This window comes from Aquarana catesbeiana, linkage group LG02, assembly GCF_042186555.1.
Source record: "Aquarana catesbeiana isolate 2022-GZ linkage group LG02, ASM4218655v1, whole genome shotgun sequence".
NCBI lineage: Eukaryota > Metazoa > Chordata > Amphibia > Anura > Ranidae > Aquarana > Aquarana catesbeiana.
The window spans coordinates 32,616,265-32,630,168 of record NC_133325.1 but is presented as its reverse complement, the minus strand read 5'-3'; the positions used below and the strand labels follow the sequence as shown (position 1 = coordinate 32,630,168).

The 13,904-nt window shown below is 47.2% G+C and overlaps 1 protein-coding gene across 1 annotated transcript; it reads left to right on the top strand.

Annotated features, from left to right (window-relative positions):
- The first annotated feature begins 19 nt into the window (after positions 1-19).
- Positions 20-6,900, top strand: LOC141129694 (zona pellucida sperm-binding protein 3-like). The gene is made up of 8 exons (XM_073617788.1): positions 20-502; positions 1,828-1,940; positions 2,707-2,810; positions 2,890-3,067; positions 3,143-3,263; positions 3,340-3,431; positions 6,001-6,143; positions 6,677-6,900. Exons 1-8 carry the CDS (start codon positions 20-22, stop codon positions 6,898-6,900), a joined length of 1,458 nt encoding a protein of 485 aa, XP_073473889.1.
- The last annotated feature ends 7,004 nt before the right edge of the window (positions 6,901-13,904 follow it).

Here is a 13,904-nt window from a genome sequence, read left to right as displayed (position 1 = left end):
TTATTGTGTTGTGTCTTTTATGGGCAGGATGGGTTTTCTGGTGAAGGATGGTTGGGTGCTGCTGCTGGCACTAACTTATTGGTCAGGATTTGGCTGTGATGGAATCTTGGTGAGACATGGCCGCCAGTCAGATTGGTGGCGGAGCCACCAGCGGGCTCTACCTGGCCAGGGCTCTTCTAGATGGGGCTCCAGAGACTGGAATGCTAATCGCCCTGTTGTGGGGGTTGGGGCATCTAGAAGTGGGGTCCCTAGGGATTCACTTGGTGGACGTGCTGGTGGGGTTCTACGAGATCTGCCGCAGCCTGGGAGCTCCCCTATCCGCATTCAGTGTGGAGAGGACAACATGGTGGTCAACGTCCAGAGGGATTTCTATGGGATTGGAAAGCTGATCCAGCCGTCTGACCTGAGCTTGGGGTCCCGAGGCTGCAAACCCAACCCCCAGAGTACGGACACCACTGTTACCTTCCAGATCAACCTCCAGGACTGCGGCAACACGGTGCAGGTAATCTTCAAATGTTTCCATGTATTCCAGTCAATAGCCCCCCCCACCCCCTTTTAGTCCTCCCCTTCCAGTAGTCTGTCATGTATAGAACATTATCTGCTGTGTTTCTGGCTTCGCTCACCTGGAACCACATAATTCCTACACTGCAGGTTTGTCCTAATCTCCCTGTAGCTGCTGTTCCATTGAGCTAGATTGTGCATTGTTGCACAATCTAGTGCAGCCTCGTGTGTGTGTGTGTGTGTGTGTGTGTGTGTGTGTGTGTGTGTGTGTGTCTTTTCTTTCTCTCCTCCATCCTGTCCCTTGATTTCTAATCCACACCACTCTATCCAAATGTTCTTACACTTTAAGCACAAATCTTATGGAGTCCCAATTGTTGGGATGGGGGGGGGGGGGGGCAGCACTTCACCCCCCCCCTCAGTCTGTTCACACCAAGGAAAGGAGCAGATTCTGCTGGTGAGGCCAGTTTGCATATCTGTGATGGCTTCTTGGAGTTGCAGGACACCATGTTGAGGCACAGTGTGCTGGTACCCCCTGTAGTTGCTTTACTGATGGTGGTCACACCTCTGCCCAACCACAATGTTTGATGGAAGGATCCTGAAACCTCTATCTGGAACATGGTGTACAGATGGATAAGGATAACCACCAGGAGTGTTTGATGAAAGGCTACTCTGACTCCTTTTTTTTAAAGGGGTGATAATGGTGTGGGTGGCCAAACGGGTACAAGGAACACTCTGTAAATCTGTGTAGGAGCCAGCAGACTGATTTGTTTTTATAGATTGACCCTTTAATGACTGTTGGAAGACTTGTCACCAGACTATTCAGGTCAACAAATGTATGTATACACTTCTCCCCTGGCAGCTACATAGGTTTATGTAGCAAGAGATGGGTCAGCACAGATTAATTGGGCAATCCAGAGAAAGCTATACATGGTAATGCTGCTTGTAAACATTTTACTTTTAAAAGCTTTTACCTGCATGCTTTGGCAAAACCTCCTCCTTTTTTTTTTTTTTTTTTTTTTTCTTTTTTTTTTTTTTTTTTTTAATAGCATGAAGTTAAAGAACTGGTCATAAAGCAAGAGGTCTGGTATTTTAAAAATGGCGTGATGTGGCTGTCTTGAGAAGTTTATGAATCCTAAAGGATAAAGCCTTCTCAACATGACAGCTTGGTTCCTGGTCTCCCCAGACATGGGCCAAGCAAGGGTGGGCTTGGGGCCTATTCCCAGATGTGGGTTAAAAATTAGATTTGTGTCTGGTCTCAGAAATGGCTCAAACAATGGCAGCTTCCCAGGTTTGTAAGTCTGTTGTATCATTCTCTTCTCTGCATAGATGACTCAAGACTGGCTAATCTACATCACCAACCTGACCTACAGCCCAACCTCCTCCATTCCAATCATCAGAACCAACCCAGCTGTGGTCCCCATAATGTGTTTCTACTACCGGTGAGTTAACACTACTGGATGAGCTTACACTAGGGCACCATGCAGGTCCCAACTGGTGTTCAGCATCTGGTCAATATCTAAGTTTGGATGGAGTGGGGGAAGGTTACACCCCTTGTTGGGTTCTTCTGCCATCTGTCCTTGCCAAGAGACTTATGTATCCTTTCCTGGTTGGGGTGTGTTGGCAGCCTGGGCTGACATTCTGGGCTCAAGAGTTTTTAAGGTACTTTAGCTACTTTAACTACTCTTGACATCTGCAGACTTTGAGTCTGTGCCTACAACTTAACCCTTCTACTGCACTAATGACCAATTTTCTCTTCCAAAGAGTGTGATAGTGGCAGGATCTACAATGATAGGATAAGTTTCTTTACTTTAGAGGAGCTCTTTGTCAAGATGGTGGGGCTCCCTTTCTTGACCCTGAAATAAATAAATATATATATATTTTTTTTTGGGGGGGGGGGGGGTGGGTTGGTGTTTGAAGATAAATTGGCCAAATGAGGTTCTAAAGAGAATCTGGGGACAAATTTAGTAGCTATTCCTGGTCACTTTTTTAAAGCTTCAGGAATCCTGTTCTGATTATGGCTTCACTGTCAAACAGGGATGGACTCCAACCAGACAGCCATCCTTTATAAATAGCTGAATAGTGTAGCTGTATACAGGATTTGACCCTGCATTCTCAAGTTGGTGATGGACAGGACAAAGTAATATGAATTTGATTATTAAATGACTTCCATTGACTCATTACTGACCTTGATCTGGTTCTGTGTAGGCACGATAATGTGAGCAGCCAGGCCATTAAGCCAACATGGGTTCCGTTCAGCACCACTGTGTCTTTAGAAGAAAGATTGTCCTTCTCTTTGGTCCTGATGACTGGTGAGAAAGATAGGTGTTCAGGAGGGGGGGAGGTGTGTTGGGCCTTTACTAATACCCCTTTTTTTCTTTGTGTATACAGGGGACTGGCGTGGTCCCAGAAGTTCTCCCATCTATCAGTTGGGGGATCTTCTCTACATACAGGCTTCTGTGGATACTCACAACCAAATTGATATGATCCTGTATGTGGACCGCTGTGTGGCCACCATATCTCCTGATGCCACCTCTTCTCCAAGTTATGACATCATTACGGACAATGGGTATGTTCTGCTGGGGGGGGGGGGGGGGGGATTGGGTTGCCATATGACCCTGTTTTAAGTGACCATCTTCTGCAGGTGTCTTGTAGATGGAACACAAGTTGACTCCTCCTCAGCCTTCATTGCTCCAAGGGTCCAGACAAACACGCTACAATTTATGGTGGATGCCTTTCGATTCCTAGGAAATGATGCGTCTCTGGTGAGGACTGTTTGCAGTGGTTGCACAGATTGGTGCCTTATAAAATTTTAATAGGTTAAACATTTCTACATTTCAGATCTACATAACCTGTTACCTGAGAGCTGCTGCTGCCACGCAGGTTCCAGATCCCGTTAACAAGGCCTGTTCCTACAGTAAAGCCACAAACAGGTGAGACTATATATTAAGCGATGGTTAAGTGTCCAAGGATTGATGCTCTCTTCCCATAGACAAATGCTATCTGTAATCACTTCTGCATGGATCTAGTAACCAGTGACTGGAACATACTTTGTGGACCTAACATGGTGTATTTCCAAAACCAATGGTGACAATATTGATAAAACATAATTGTACATAGGTGTCCTCTGTAGGGCCCTTACCATAGGTGTGCACAACCTATTGCATTAGGGGGTGCACACCCAAAGTGCAAACGCAAAGCAACAGAGGCAGTGGCTAGGTGTACATGTGTAGCAGCTGCGATGCTATGCAGCCATGGCAGAAATTACTGAGTGAAAACCACTTACTACCTTTTTTTTTTTTTTTTTTTTTTTTTTTTTATTTTCCCTCTGGACTCTTTGGGGGGCTTTAGTGAAATATCATGGTGGTCCAGTCCCCTTATGTCCTACATTTAGGAGAAAGAGACTGAGGATAGGATGGAGGTACAGATGCTAGAACGTAACCCCCTGAAACAGGAGGAGCCTGTAGCGCTGCATGGGGAAGAAAGAGGATAGGTATCTGCAATAAGGCAGTACAGCCAGTCTTCCAGCTTGGCAGGTGCCCAAGCCCCCCTTTTGAATCCATTAGGGCCTGGTACAGGAGGGCAGGCTGTACTGCCTAATCATTGGACCTGGCGCACTGGGTGATTGGAGTGTTCCCTGGCACACCCCCTGTGCACACCTATGGTCCTTACCATAGCATGCACATTGGTACCATTGTGGCTGGCCAGGTAAGCAACCTCATGGGGCTGAATGTTGGTCTAATCTCAGGTGCCAGCATGATCAGAATTATGGGTATGCTCTAATTCTGCTTTGGGGACACCTTGGAAATCAAATCTACCCCCCTTAAAAAAATGAGCTGTGCTGACTCCTGGTATCCTGTTGATTGGCAGCAAGTCTTGCTTCAAACTACAGTGAGTACCTGTGATACCAGGTGAGTCTACACTGCAATAAACAAGCTAGACTTGGGCTGTCTGCAGGCTAAAATAACCTGAGGGGGTTTTTGTTCTGCTTGGACTTTTCCAACATGTAGAATATTTCTATGTGGGAAGGATACTAGATATGTTTTTGGATTTCAAATACCCTTGGGCTGGGGTAAGTTGTGAATGGTGCAGAGGGGGCATGTGCCAGGTTTGTGGACAGGTGGGTGCACTGGGTGTTGCAGCTGCTTGGACTTCCTCACTAAGTGGAGTAGTCTTCCACTGCCCTGACTCTTTAACCCCCTCCAGTCACTCCAATTCAGTTAGCGCTGCTACTGACTGTGGTGAATTGTTCTCTCCACACCTCATCTGTCTCCTTCCTGGTCACTTCACCTTAGTTCCTGGTAAGTTACTGTCCCCCCCCCCCCTTTTTTTTTTTTTTTTTTTTTTTTTTTTTTTTTTTTGTGGGAGGGGTTGACTTCAATTACAGGCATTGGGTGGTGAGCTCACTCACCTGAGGATACACGCTCAGTCATTGAGACCTTCATTTACCATGTATCTGCCAGCAGCTGGCAGACACAAGGGTAGGGGCAAGAGGAGTGACAGATTAAGCCCTCTCTCCTGTTCCTGTGGGGGGTTAGGGTTTGGAGCTGCACTAGCTCCGGGCAGTGCAAGTCACACTTGGCTTGGACAACTGCAGCCAGCCTTCTGAACAGTTGGCAACCCTGCTAAGGGTGTGGTACACTGGTTACGGCTGTCTGGTTTGAATGTGTTAGGTGGAATGGCCAAATATGAGAATGTGTAAATAAGACCTGGGGGGCAGTACAAGCATGCATTTTACCACCCACCTTAACAGGGAGATGCAGCCACTGGGTGCTGTTCAATGGCAAATATATTAATGGCATGTCAACATGAATGGGGCTGCACCAGAACTGCCCTGCAAGTGCATGCAATGAACATGATTGGGGTGTTTGTGGGTCAGCTTTTTCAGGGTTGGAACAGGTGGTGGTGACCTATTGCCACTTGTCAAACAATAATGGCCACACATCCCAACCAGTCATAGTACTTGTGTTTTCCCCCTGCCTCTTAAGCCCCCCTAGAGTCCTTTTACCTACAGAGCCAATTTCCCCCCCATCCCACTGACATACAGTAGATGCCAATCGGTCCTCAGACTGACACCAGTGACTCTAAAATTTTTCTGCCACTTGCCCCATTTGTGTACCCATTTTTAACTTGAGTTCACTACAGTATGTCACAAATATTACAAACCTCATACCACTATTGGCCCTATCCACTCCTACACCTGGGGGCAGGGGTGGGTGTGGTTTGGCTTCTTAGCCCTGGGTGTTGGATGACCTTGACCTGGCACTGACCTTGAGCCCCAGGCTGAGCACTTCTATTAGGATAGGTGTAGAAAGTAACGTAGCCTCCATGTACTGCTAGCAGGCAATTGACACTAGCTTTTGTGCCTCTGGAGGGATGAGCCCCAAGTCCTTTCATAACCAGGTAAATGTCTAGCCATGCAGTGTTGGCTTTCCCCCATGCTTCCAGTGTATCTTCTCAAAAAAAAAAAAATTGATACTGACATCAGCTTGTTTTCTCTAGCTGGTCTGCAGTTGAGGGCCCCAACAGTGTCTGCCAGTGTTGTGGGACATCAGGCACCTGCAGCAATCCTACTGGTCTGACAGCAGGAGGAAGGAGCCGATTTAGAAGACCGAGAGCCCTTGGGAGGAGGGAAGCCTTGGATGGTGAGTCTTAACCATGCAGCTGCCATGTACAAAATTAGTATGGCCATAGGGAGGGGCTCCAATGATTTTAGAATGGGTTTTTTTTTTTTTTTTTTTTTTTTTTTTTCTTGAATCTCCCCAGGGTACAGTTATGGAGTTATGGGGTGGGAAAATCCTGGTTGGATAACCTGGCCCAGACTGCCTGCACTAGGAAATGTGATAGGATCTGGCGGACACAGGTGGCAATTTAGGAGGAAGTCTAGAACCTGGATGTCTTCATATTCCCCATTTGTCATCCCCTCACTAGTTGTAAAACTAGGAAGGGAGATCTCCTCCTAAAGGTGTCAGATGGGAATGAAAATCTGAAGGTTTAAAACAGCCCCTCAACATTCTGTATAGTTGTTGGTTGACATGACCATCTGAAAGCCTAATGGAGGGTCTACACTGGAATGCCCATTTAAGTAGGAGCTGAGTTCTCACCTGAAAGCCCTTAGTTGCATCGGTAGAGGTGTTTAGCTGTCTCCTGACCCTTGCTTGTTTTTCTCCTGCTACAGAACCTGTCATAGAACAGTCGGTGACCACCTTGGGACCTCTGCTTGTGATTGGGCCAAAACAAAGCGACATTGCAGCTGCAGTGATGAAGGAAGAGCCTGCCCCCACAGAGCTCTGGTGGTTGGTGGCTGTTGGGTGTCTCAGTCTTCTTGTAGTCACTGTGTGTACAGTGCTCATTATGAAGTCTCTGAAAAAGCCACAATTTGTACTGACTGTAGAAAAATAAAAACAATTCTCATTTAATCTGGTCTATTGCTCTTATTTTATACAGTAGATTAGTGCTTTCTGGGGGCTCTAAACACCTCATGGGTTCTGTGTCTTTAAAATGGGTTTGGCTTTTGAATCAACTGTACAACATGGCTTTGTTTGTGTGATCAATATGTAGAAGGGGGGGGGGGGAAACCCAGTCTGAAAGGCAAAACTGTCAGACTGTACCATCTTAAATGCATTCTCAAAGCTACAGAACCTCCTCCCCTCCAGTTATGGGAGTAGGTGTTTCCTATCCTAAGGTGACAACATGGCCTATCTACAGATGAAGCACGATGAGTGTCACTGTAGGACAGGAAGTCATGATTCTTCACATGTAGCAGGGTCTTTAACCTCTTCCAGTCTAATGAACCTTTTGAGGCCATGGACAGCTGACATTCTTCAATATGTAATGGGTTGAGGCATAGTGGGTACAATGGTGGTAAGTCATTGGGTGCCAGACACTTCTTGAATGCAAAAGAGGTTTTATTTCTTTAGCAGTATTTTTATATTTTGCAGGGAGGTTAGGGCCAGGACACCCTTAAGTAGTAGCAATTTCAATTGGACAGACTCCAATAGGACACTCGTACAGGGAAAGGCCCAAGCAGGGTTCCACTTCTGAATGTGTAGGTTTGCTGTCCCCCTATGGCAACAGTACTTGACAGTTCCTAATTCATTGTTCAACAGTTCTCTTAACTTCGCTACAACATCCACTTGTAGCGCTTCAGCCCCTTGAGCTCCTAGTCGCTCACTGGACTCTGATACCACCGCAAAAGCCTTGAGGAGCTTATGGGATTCAGTGCATCTCCCTCCAGCATCACCCACGCTTCCCTGCTGAGTCCCTAGCTTGGCACTCCGGATACCTTCAAGCTTCACCCCTGCTAACCGGCTTGATTCACAAGGCTTCTCTGCAAGCGTCACCTCTGCTGGTTGGCTCCCTGACATGATCACTGCCTGAGGGTTCCTGATTCTCCACCTTGCCCATTCAGTGAGAAGGTTGCTCTGGTACTTCAGTTACTGTGGTCCCTGGTAAAGGTGGTTGGTCCCTTAGGGGCAACAGCTTCCCTTCTACCTCCGACCTCGACATGTTCTCTGGCTGGCTGATCCATCACTTCTGGTCGGATGGCCAGCCGCAATCCCAACCCTGCGCTGCCCTCACTCAGTGCCTGCCCCTGGGGTAGGTCCAGCCTAGCATCCCGGGGCAGACATACGTCCACCCAGAAGCGGTACGGGTGGCACAGAATATGGATCACCTGAATTATATGTAGGCTCTCCCAGCAGGCCAAAAATTTAAAAAAAAAAAAAACCCTGCCCATTGGCTGAGATGCACACATAACCTGACCTTGAGTTGTCCTTCCCAATCTAATACCTCCAAGTGCCTGGCCACCTGGTGGTAGAAGAGAAAAGTACATCAAGGCCAAACTTGGGGAGAAATCAATGGATCCCTAGCAAATTAATATCTACTCCTGACAAGGAATTTGGTGAGGAGCTACATACAAATGTTCTACACCACCAAATATTGGGAAGATGAACTGAAGGTGTTTGAAATGGTATTACAAACTTTTGGGAATATGTGTTGGCTATCCTGTCCCTTGTAATTTTTGTCAACTAATACTAGGCCTCTGCCTGAGGTGAAAAGCAGGGATGGATGACATGATCTCCACCACAACCAATCAGAGCTCACCTAGCATTCATTGACAATACAAGCCAGTTCCTGAATGTCAGGTGGACATGAGAGCCAAGGTTCTTGTAAGTGAAGGAAGCCAGGTTTACGACACATTTTGTTGGCAGTTGAATCCTCCCAGGATAGATTAATGTCCAGTTTAGAGCTCTGGTATGATATGGGCCCCCCTGGAGCTCAGCAATCTAATGGAAACATTTATTAGGGTAATAGTATTGATCTCTTCCAGCCTCATGTAACATGTTTCTTATTGTCTTCAGCAGCATCTCCTCAGCCAACAATGTATCCTATCCACTCTCTACAGACCTAATAGAGGAAATGAGGGCCAGTCTCTAGCAGTCCTCGCATTACATATAAACACTGTGTGTGGCCCTTTGATGTCAGGGTCCACATTTGAGGCCCCTGTTGGCTCATAAGTTGGCAACCACTGGCGATCAACTTCCTAGATAATGGGAGGCCTGACATCACCAAAGGATCACACGTGTTCAATATATAATCCTGTGGTCAGAGAGATCATGACTTGTTGCCTCTTACACATCATTGTGTCCTGAAGAACTGTAAAGAAATGTTAAGGTGTGCAAGAAATTGAATTAATGTAGCCAGGGGCTTAACTACAAATGGAGAGAGAAACACTGGCTGTAGCTGCTGCCCTGTGGTGCTTAGGTGCTGACAAGTTATATCTTAAGTGGCATTATGTTTCAAACAATATCAGTGAAAAATATAATGAATCAGATTAAATCAATCAAATTATATCCAGTCCACACTGAAAAATTAGTCCAATTATCTGTGATCAATCAGTGAAAAGTGATTCACAAAAAGGTGCTCTCCCCACCCCAATACACGCCTTACCAGAAGGATTGGATCTCAAGTTATAGAGATCAAATTCGCTCACAGTTTACGGCCGACAGACATATTCCACTAAACTCTTATTGGGAAACTCCTTCCATATGAGATTGCTGTTCCACCTGTTAATGTGTCTCGGATGTGTTGCTGGATCCATGCAAAACGTGCCGCTGCAGGCTCTCTTCTACATAAAGGATAATAGAAGGTAGAGGCTTCATGGTACAGTACATAAACCAACATTTGTTTAACAAAATATCACTGCACTTACAGTACCTGACCGCAAGATTGTGTTTCCAGCGCAATCCCATTGCGCTGGTTCTCGGCGACAGGGTACTGTGCATGTCGCGCTGGCTCACTCATCGGGAAAGGAAAACTTTTTAGCCTTTCGCGATGTGCGATAGGCAGTGCTGACAGCTGTCTGGTATGAATCCTGAGGGGTTACGCCGCGCCAAATTTTAAATGAAAAAAACGGCGTGGGCCCCCCCCAGGGGCATACCAGGCGTCATAAGGGGGCGTGACCCCAGAGTCCCTGCGCATGCTGGGAATTTGACGTCACAAGGGGGCGGGGTCACCGTCTATATAAACGGCTCCACAGCTCGGACATACCATTCCAGCAGGAGAGAGAGCATTGTGTCAACATCAGAAGAAGAGAAGAGGGGGCAAGATAGCGCAGCAGACCGGGTCCCCCGCTAGCAATAGAGCTAGAAGAAGATAGTGGGGGAGTCCGGCAGAAGATACCGGAGAAGAACCGGACAGCGGCAGCAGACCGGGCCCCCGCTAGCAAGAGAGCTGGAAGAAGATAGCGGATGGGCCCGGGAGAAGAGGCAGAACACCGGGAGAAGAAGTTGGAAGAAGACCCCCCAAGTCGGAAGAGACCCCCCCCCCCCCCCGGAGCTGCCTAATAAATTACTTTTAAAACCTGTGTGGTGTGCTTTTCTTATTAACACTTTTTTTCCTAGGTGAATGGGTAGGGGTACCATGTAGCCCATACTCATTCACATAGAGTGGGTGGGCCGGGATCTGGGGGCCCCCTTTTTAAAGGGGGCTCCTGGATTCCGATAAGCCCCCCGCCCGCAGACCCCGACAACCAACAGCCAGGGTTGTCGGGAAGAGGCCCTTGTCATCATCAACATGGGGGCAAGGTGCTTTGGGGTGGGAGGGCCCGCAGGGCGCCCCCTTCCCCCAAGGCACCAATCCCCCCATGTTGAAGGCATGCGGCCTGGTACGGTTCAGGAGGGGGGGGGGCGCTCGCTCGTCCCCACCCCCTTTCCTGACCGGCCGGGCTGCGTGCTTGGATAAGGGTCTGGTATGGATTTTGGGGGGGACCCCCACGCCGATTTTTCGGCCTAGGGGGTTCCCCTTACAATCCATACCAGACCTAAGGGCCTGGTATGCCCCTGGGGGGGAAACTATGCTGTTTTTTTATTTAAAATTTAGCGTGGAGTTCCCCCTCATGATTCATACCAAACACCTGTCGGCAATGCTTGTCGCTCATCGCGAAAGGAAAAAACACAGTTTTCGTTTCCAGATGAGCGAGCCAGCTCGGCGCTCGCAGGTGTCAAATCTCACCGATAAAATTTGGCGCGGCGTTCCCCCTCAGGATTCATACCAGACAGCTGTCAGCACTGCCTGTCGCTCATCGCGAAAGGAAAAAAAAGTTCCTTTCCCGATGAGTGAGCCATCTCAGCGCTGGCTCCCGCGACGGGGCTCGCAGGTGTCAAATTTTGCTGAGAAAAGCGACAAGAGTGACACAATATCGCGGTCACCTACTGTACTTGACAAAGCAAAGGATGATGAGAAGCAAACCAATGCTTCCACACAGCCGTGGACTTCGCCTGCAGGCTGTTACGTAGTGATGTCACACAAATTGGCTCCACCCAATCCCGTAACAGCCATCAACTGGAAACAATGAGTGGAATATGTCTGTTGGCTGATATCTTTGAGAGCAAATTTGATTGCTATAACCTGAGATCCAATCCTTCTGGTAAGAGGTGTGTATTGGTGTGGGGAGAACACCTTGCTGAAGCACCTTCTTTTTGTGAATCCCTTTTTACTGATTGAGCACAGATAATTGGACTAATGTTTCACTGTGGACTGGATATATAATTTTTTTTTTGATTGATTTAATCTGAATCATTCTATTTTTTCACTGAAACCTAATGCCACTTATGAATTTCTAAACCATAAGGTTGCACACTTAAGGCCCGTAAACACGATCAGACTTTTTGACAGCAAACATGCAAATTAGCTGGCAACATCCGACCATGTGTACGCTCCATCGGACAAACTTTTTCTGTTTTTATCTGACTTTTGTTGGCTGTGCGAACGCACAAACTTTCTGGCAACAAAAGTCCGATGGAGCAAAGTCCGATCGTGTGTACACAAAATCATTGGACTTTTGTACAAACTACAGTACACAGCCGCGAGAATGTTTCCAGCGCGATCCCATCCCATCGCGCTGGTTCTTGGTGACAGGGTACTGTACATCTCACGCTGGCTGCAATAGGAAAAACACATTTTCCTATTGCAGCCAGCGCGGAGGGAATTCCTCTCTGGGAGCATACCTGGGACTGTGACGTCCATTTTTTCGGCGTAGGGGGTTCCCCTTAAAATCCATACCAGACCCAAGGGCCTGGTATGCCCATGGAGGGGAACCTATGCCGTTTTTTTATTTAAAATTTAGCGTGGAGTTCCCCCTCATGATTCATACCAAACACCTGTCAGCAATGCTTGATGCTCATTGCGAAAGGAAAAAATACAGTTTTCGTTTCCAAATGAGCGAGCAAGCTCGGCGCTGGCTCCCGCGACGGGGCTCGCAGGTGTCAAATCTCACCGATACAGAAGTTGACCAAAGGGTGGCAGTAAAGAGCTGAAAAACCATGTGATTTGGTGAAAGTTGGATGAAAAAATCATGCCATGTGTATGCTTAATTAGTTTAAGGCCAACGCCCTTTGTACAAAAATCCACAGGAAAGTTTGTACAAAGTCCTATGTGTATGAGGCTTTATAACTTATATAAGCCTTAATACAGGACCAATCTGTAAAAATATAAGTAGCAGCACCGTTTATTGTATTTTTTTTTTTTTCACAAAGTTTGGATAAGTGCAGAATATATTATATAAAAAATACATACCTACAGTATATCAGCCAGAGGGAGCTGCTGAGGAGAAAGAGTTCAAGCTTTCAGACAGCACTGCGGGAACTGCAGTCCAGCGAAGAAAGCCTCTACTGTGATCGTACACACGATCTGATTTTCGGCAGGGAATTGTGTGATGACAGACTGCCTAAAATCCGACAGTTAGTACGCTCCATCAGACGATTGTTGTCCAACTTTCCACCAACAAATGTTTTATGGCAGACTAGTAAATTTTCGGCGGACAGCGGTCTGTTGTCAGATTTTCCTATTGTGTGTACACAAGTCTGTCACACAAAAGTCCAAAGTACAAACACGCATACTTGGAATAAATGCTCACCAAACATGACATTAGCAGAAGGTTCCCAAAGGGTGGCGCTCAAGAGCTGAATTCCACGTAGTACGTCACTATGTTCATGTTTGTGTACCATTTGTATGTAAGACAAGTTCACAGCACACGCTCTTTGGGCAAAAGTCTAACGCTTTGTTGGCCAACAATCTGATCATGTGTACGAGGCTTTACTGCTGCATATCGGCGGCCTGAGCAGAACTCAGAGCGCTGAGTTTGGGGGGTGCTGACAGCCAGAGTCACCTGGGTTCAGGGTAAAGAGTAATCACTATGTGTGGCTTAATGGTGAGCTACTGCTGTGGGGATGTATTATCTGCTGCCAGAGAGACTGAGCCCTTTAGGAACTGACCATACAGCCACCTAGTAGCCTTATTGCTACCTGCAGGCTCGAATGGGACTGTTCTCATGTACACCAACGGTATATTAGGGCCCCAATGCTAGCCAGCTGAAGAGTTAGAACTAAAGACTGTCCCTTTACAGAGACATTCAGCTTTTGCTTATACCAGGGATCTCCAAACTATGACCCTCCAGCTGTTATGGAACTACATGTCCCATGAGGCATTGTAAAACTCTGACATTCACAGACATGAATAGGCATGATGGGATTTGTAGTTCCTGGACAAATGGGTGGCCATAGTTTGGAGACCCCTGGCTTATACCAAGAGGTACTGTCACGTACCTGGTAGGTTTTGAGCCTGAAGTGCAGAGAGAGACATCCCCTATGGCTCCCACTCTCGTCCCTCTGGAATGGAGACAGAGGACACAGGAGTAAGGAGTGGTATGGGTACCTGGCAGGATCAACAGTCACCAGAAGTCCAGGAGTGCTGGGAACCTCCGGAACCAGGAACTGAAGAGAAGACTGGAGACTAGAACGCAGACTGAACCAGGAACCACAGCAGGTAAGTAGGCAGGAACTAGAGCGCTGGACTGGAACCATGACCAACAGCAAGTAACAGACTGGATACTGGAGCGCTGGACC

Excerpts from the sequence above, each read along its gene's own strand:
- LOC141129694 (XM_073617788.1), top strand. The coding sequence starts at position 20 with ATGGGCAGGATGGGTTTTCTGGTGAAGGATGGTTGGGTGCTGCTGCTG. Across the intron at positions 503-1,827 it reads ACTGCGGCAACACGGTGCAG|ATGACTCAAGACTGGCTAAT; the intron begins GTAATCTTCAAA and ends TTCTCTGCATAG. Across the intron at positions 1,941-2,706 it reads ATAATGTGTTTCTACTACCG|GCACGATAATGTGAGCAGCC; the intron begins GTGAGTTAACAC and ends GGTTCTGTGTAG.